The sequence below is a fragment of the Microtus ochrogaster genome, chromosome 19, assembly GCF_000317375.1.
Source record: "Microtus ochrogaster isolate Prairie Vole_2 chromosome 19, MicOch1.0, whole genome shotgun sequence".
NCBI lineage: Eukaryota > Metazoa > Chordata > Mammalia > Rodentia > Cricetidae > Microtus > Microtus ochrogaster.
The window spans coordinates 39890777-39896776 of record NC_022021.1 but is presented as its reverse complement, the minus strand read 5'-3'; the positions used below and the strand labels follow the sequence as shown (position 1 = coordinate 39896776).

The following is a 6000-nucleotide window of genomic DNA, read 5'->3' as shown; positions in this document are numbered from 1 at the left end:
GAGAGAGAGAGAGAGAGAGAGAGAGAGAGAGAGAGAGAGGCAGAGCAATCGAGACAGAGATAAATCATGAAGTTAGATGTATAAGAGGAGGAAAGGACCTGAGAGGAATTTAGGGATGGGAAAGATAATGATCCAGAAACATTATATAAAAAATGATTAAATTTATTTATTTAAAAATAATTAAAATTTTAAAATTTGGTTGCAACAGAAAGTGACACGACCACAAAACCTGTTTGTGCATCACTAAAAGCTGGGCTCTATTGGTGACAAACACCATTTTCTGCTAATCAATACATATGTAAATAGAATATAATCAGTTGTTGAAACCAGTTAGCTTATAACCCCACAGAGGCATGTAGCATGGTATTTAGCAGGTCACATTAACATCCTTTGAACTGACATTTCATTTTCATGTGTTCACTCATAGAGAGTAGAAAGTCTGAAAGGAAAGAAACTGTAAGCTCATAATTATTGATCAGAATGGGACTGGGCTTATATTAGCTGCTTACATTCCCATAAGCATAAAAACACAATTATCAGTATTAGGATATTAATTTCACAGCTAAATTGACTTTCAAGTTTGACCATTAGAATTTTGGATTATAGACTAAAGCTTCATTTTACAAAGGTTTTACTCATTTCTATGAAAATTGAGAGTAATTAGAAATTAATTTAAACATAGATGTCTAAAGTCTGTCTAGTGACCTATATTTTATGAATAGCAATAGCACCATAAAAGATATAATTTAAAACTGATGATTATTTAAGGAAAGCATGAATTCTTTAATATTTACCAAAAAGTTTGATAACATTTTGTTATAGGTATAAACATTTCAAATGATTTGTTTCATTTTCTTGAACATAGTGCAGATTTTGCAAATGTACAATTAGTAATCTTAGAAACTAAAAATATATTAATACAGTGTGATTAGAAATACTTTTATGAAATAAGAGATTATTTAAAATAATAAAAAAACATGAAAATATAATTTACTTCAAAATTACCTGAACATCAAAACACTCCTAACACTATAAAAATGTTTGTCTTAGATGTGTTCATAATTATATGACAATAAATAAAAATTAAAGTGAAGAAAACATGACTCCCCCTGAAGAATTGATCTTACTATTGCAAATTTGATTATCTTACAAGCACTAAAGTGTGTTCACAGCCTCTATTTATGCCATCATGTTTTCTCCTATTTTCTCTTTGTGTTTGTGTGCTTTTAAAAAAAATTAAAAGACAAGTCAAATCCTAAAGAAATGAGCAATTGTATGATGTACATAGGAACACAGTCCTAAAGGCCTGACTTTTCCTCTCGCTTTTCTTCTATGTTTTACTATTAAAGGCTAAATGGAAAAGCTTAATGCAGCAGGTGTTGCTAAATGAATAAAGTAGATATTGCTCTCCAGCTATATCTGGAGAATCCTGTCTTGCTACCACGCACAAAAACTCCAGGTGCCAGGTGGCTGAATCTGATCAATAATTTTTAATAAAGTAATTGCGCACTAAGTTGCTCCTGACATTATCAGTATTCCTGTTGTATAATACATTTGTCTGTTTTCTCCACCACCATTTTCACTTTTGACTTTCGTGACACTATATGTTACTGATTTCCTTTATCTTCCCCGCTCCGTCTCTTTCGTTATTTTTATCCTGACTTCTTTACTTTTCTCGGCTCACAGATTTCTTTCTGTTCCAATCTCAATTTACCTTTACCCAGGTCAGTTATGGTATCACCCACCTGAGCATGTTCTTTTGCTATGTCCCTTGCACAAAGTATTTCCCTAGAGTGCAAAGCTCACAAAGACTCAGGGTACCCTCCCCAAGAGGTAGTATTCCTTGAGACCAGTTAAATTCATGCAAATATCTAAGTACCAAAGGTTATTTGACTTTTATCCAAAGTATTCTGTTGTGCATTTTTCTTTTGCTTAACTCAAATTATGCTGATAAATTCCATATCAAAGCACTCCTAGTATTAGCATGGTAAAGGTTCATCATGAAAATCTGTGAGGTTTTGTTGCATAGCTGTGAATGCATAGCTGTGTTACTCCTCAACCTCCTTCACTGAGCTGACATACTTATGTGAACTGTAGCCACTTACCAAGGAGAATGACAACACAGAGAAGAATAGCGATAAGGGCCCCTGTGCTCAAACCAGCGGAGGACAGGAAGGCTTCTGCATGGCAGGTCCGCACACGCCCATCTCTCTCGCATGCACAAACCCTGATGGTGAGGGTGCTGCTGCTGCTGAGAGAGGGGATTCCACCATCAGAGATCATAATGGGCAGATAATACACATCCTGCATAGTTCGACTAAATCTCCTCCGCCTTGTCAGAATGCTGGCTGTGTTATCTATGACAGACATAAGCAAAACAAAATATACTTAGTAAATCTGCCATGAAAGAGTCACATTTCCTTCAATGGATACAATAGTTATATGCAATTTTCTCAGCTTATGAAATTGGCGCTGCAGCACGAAGGGAGTTTATCAAAGGAATAGCAGTTATCAAAGGAATAGCAAATATTGGTTCTCCAATTGAGGAACATACAAGAAAGATAACAGACTTAACTTCAGGAAAAGGAATAGAGTGGCACAACAGAGAAGAGGATAAAACAGTAAATATTTTGGACATAGACAGAGTCTCTGAAACATTTAAAAGGTGAAATGGCTTGAAGCCAGTAGAGAGCCATAGGAAACTTCCCAAACAGAAAGACTGGAGCAGCATGTTTCTATTCTTTCAGCAAACGATTTGGGTCACTTTATTTCCATTGATCTTGAATACACATGGAAACAAGACAGTAAGGTTCTTGTTGAAGACACCACATCTTTATAAACAATACAAAGAGACTAAGCTGAAATTAAACGGTGAGCACCTTCGGCTCTGTTGTCTAGATGGAAGACATTGTGCATGCTGTAGCCAGCACATGCTAATGATTTTACCTAGTGGTGGACCCTGTGTGCCACAACACTGAGTGCCTTGTAGTTTGCACTTTTGATGAAGATAAACACTAGGTTTGCATTTAAATGTGATTAGTAATAAAAAGTATGTTTTTCTATTGTATTTTGAATTTTAATAGAAGTTTTATGAAATGGTAACATAAAACCTTTATTTTTTTTTCAGCCAAGGGTCTGACTTTTGAAAAGAAAGGAGAATTTAAGAAGCCGTAGCCTCTCACCTAGACAGGCTTAACAGAGAAGAATAACAATCTCCTGACAAAAGGTATTCTATACTTCACTGGAACTACAAAAGATACTTGGTGGAACAATCACTGAACTTGAACAAGAAACTCTAAACAACAGGAATGAACATTAAAGTTGGAAAAAAATGCACCCTCACGTATAAAAGATATGTGTTAATAAATGCACACATAGATGGATAATATATAGACAGACAGACATAGGTGGACAGATAGATAGATAAAGTAACATACATAAAGAAAATATAGAGCTCTCAAATAATGTAAAATAAACTTAAAAGCATTTACAGTACATGTAATTTTGACCAATCTCTTCATTTAAAACACTAAAATAGACAAACAAATTTTTGCCTACTATTTAAAATGTGGCATTTCAACTCAATAGAGTGTAGAGCAACCCACCTAATATGACGACAAAATTAGGAAACAATATGACAAAGAAGTTTGAGGTAACAAGGTGGCAGCATATGAGGTACAGATTTAGAAAAGCAGAGGGTCTCTAAGTAATTCCAGAAACTAGTAAATTTCTTTCAGCACATAATTAAGGCAATTGTGTTTGCAGTACCTGCACTATCAGTTCAGTGCAGAAAAACCAACACATCTGCTTTACTTCTTTAACGTAGTATAGTCCTTATTCATTCTACAAACCAGTTTCTTGTTCAGAAATGAATATGGAAGCCTATTGAAGGAATACGCCCAGATGTCATATTTAATGTGTAAAGTCTAAAATAATACTGTGATGACACAGAAATAGTGAAAATCAGTCTCTGAAATGCAACAATATTAAATAGAGTAGTTTATTTATGAAACTTTGTAATGCCAGGGATATTTTAATGGATAATTTTGTCTGATTTTCTTAAATATATTTATAGTAAAATATATTGGTGACTGGAAGACTGTTTCAGTCATGTTAGAAGACTACCGAATAGGAACAGTACGAAGCAAATTGCCGTTGGTCATAGAATTTTCCATAATTTACTGAATTAAGCTTATGAATAGCATGTTTCTATACATCTAAAAAGAATCCCACATAGTGAATCCTATCACTTGACTACTTCTTGAGAATTAATTTGACTTACAGTTAAAATAAGACATGTTTTAAAATATTTTCAGTGCCTAATAAAAATCCATCTTACAGTCCATCGTATCTTAGAAAGTATGTAAATCTTATGTTTCAGAAGGTGAAAAACAATACATACAGACTCCTAACCATTTCAATGGATTAGTTGATTTGTAATGAAGTTTGGAAGACATATTGTATACATAGGACAGTAAAACAGACAACAGAAACAATCCTCTTCACTCCACCAGCAGCAGAAATATTTGAGATCCTCGGCTGTGTGCCTCTAACAAGAGCAAGTGTTTAGGCTTTCCTTGTAATTATCTGAAGACAGCTGAGAGGTATTCCTTTATCCAGACAGCCAAACAGGCGGGGTTTTACCTTCTTTGGTATTCACCTGTTCTCAGGCAGCTGTAGAGTCATTCATAATTTAACTTCTAGAGCCCACACATGAAACAGTTTTGTCTGGGTTTCCTGTAAGGCTTCCCTTACATAATATGTTCTGATATGAACTTTACTCAGCAGGAGCTTGTCTTCTGCTAGTTTCTTACTGCAATGTCTGGATTACAAAACAACCCACAATGAACTAAGGTAAGGCACACTCCTTCCACAGCAAAATCTGCTAGACTACCTAGTGAAGATTCACTCCTCCTTTTTTCTCTTGCTTTGCCGTCAAAACACCCCAAGAAAGTCTACAATCTCGGTGTTTCAACTTTCAGTGTTTCAACTCTGGATTCTTTCTGCTCATTTAGATTTGCAAACATCCTTGGCCCCACTTGTCTGGCAGCCAAAACCCCGAACTACCATCCAGCATCCCAATATGTTCTCACCCCGTAATGCCACCCCTCAGACCATCTGCCACCCTTCTTCTGCATACACCTTTATATCACAAATAAATAAAACAATCCGACAATTTTGGTTTCAGACTCATGAATAATTGTGGAAAATTATGCAGTAATTACTATATTTTACTCATGTGTTTTATAGATGGACAAAGCTTTCAGAGGGAACTAGAAATAATTAAAATTTATAATTATAAAAAGTAGTCAAGTAGCACTTCTGTGTTTGTTTGTTTTTCCTATTTTTGTCTGACTGATTTATAACACTCATGAAGAAAACAACTTTCTTGAAAAGAAGGTGGGAAATTTTATCAAAACTTTGATAATGCTCTTTGAAAACTTTTTAGTCTATTTTCACAGTTAACTATACATAGGGGTTATATGGATATACCATGTGGAATACAAAACATGAATAAAAAATTAAGTAGATATGAATCAAAGACAGATATCATGTCTTCAAGAAATCTGCTCTTGAAAAACAAGAGTGTTAATTTAGGAGGCAGGTAAAATTAGAAAGCATTCGCAGGCAGGAGAGTGAATGCCAGTTTATACTGGCACTCAGGAGGCAGAAAGAGAAATGTGGGGGTTAATCTCCAGCTTGGGTCATGACCAGGTCATAATCTCCCTGAATTATATTGACAGAAATGTCTCAAATGGAAAAGACGGGAAAGAAACGGTGGTGGTTAAGTATGGGGCTGTTGGGTGTTCAAATTTAAATCCCAAACGCTGAATACTAAATAACCCACAAATATGACATAATAATATATTGTTAGAATTAAGGGTAAATGTAAGTGGTAAAGGAATATGAACTCTAAGGAAACCTCTGCTTATTATTATTATTATCTGTTTATTATACACATACCTGCTAACGTTCCTTATTTTTAGCATTAAAATGATG

The 6000-nt window shown here is 34.8% G+C and overlaps 1 protein-coding gene across 6 annotated transcripts in view; it reads right to left on the bottom strand.

The window, feature by feature from the left end:
- The window catches only part of Cdh18 (cadherin 18), a 769132-nt gene that overhangs the window by 4317 nt on the left and 758815 nt on the right, over positions 1-6000 (bottom strand). For 4 of the 6 annotated variants that reach the window (XM_026783735.1, XM_026783736.1, XM_026783737.1 and 1 more), the window contains one exon: positions 2106-2357. In XM_026783735.1, the coding sequence (XP_026639536.1) occupies positions 2106-2357 (252 nt within the window). The remainder of the gene's footprint in view (positions 1-2105; positions 2358-6000) is intronic. The other 2 variants (XM_013349758.2, XM_013349759.2) reach the window with 2 other exon arrangements.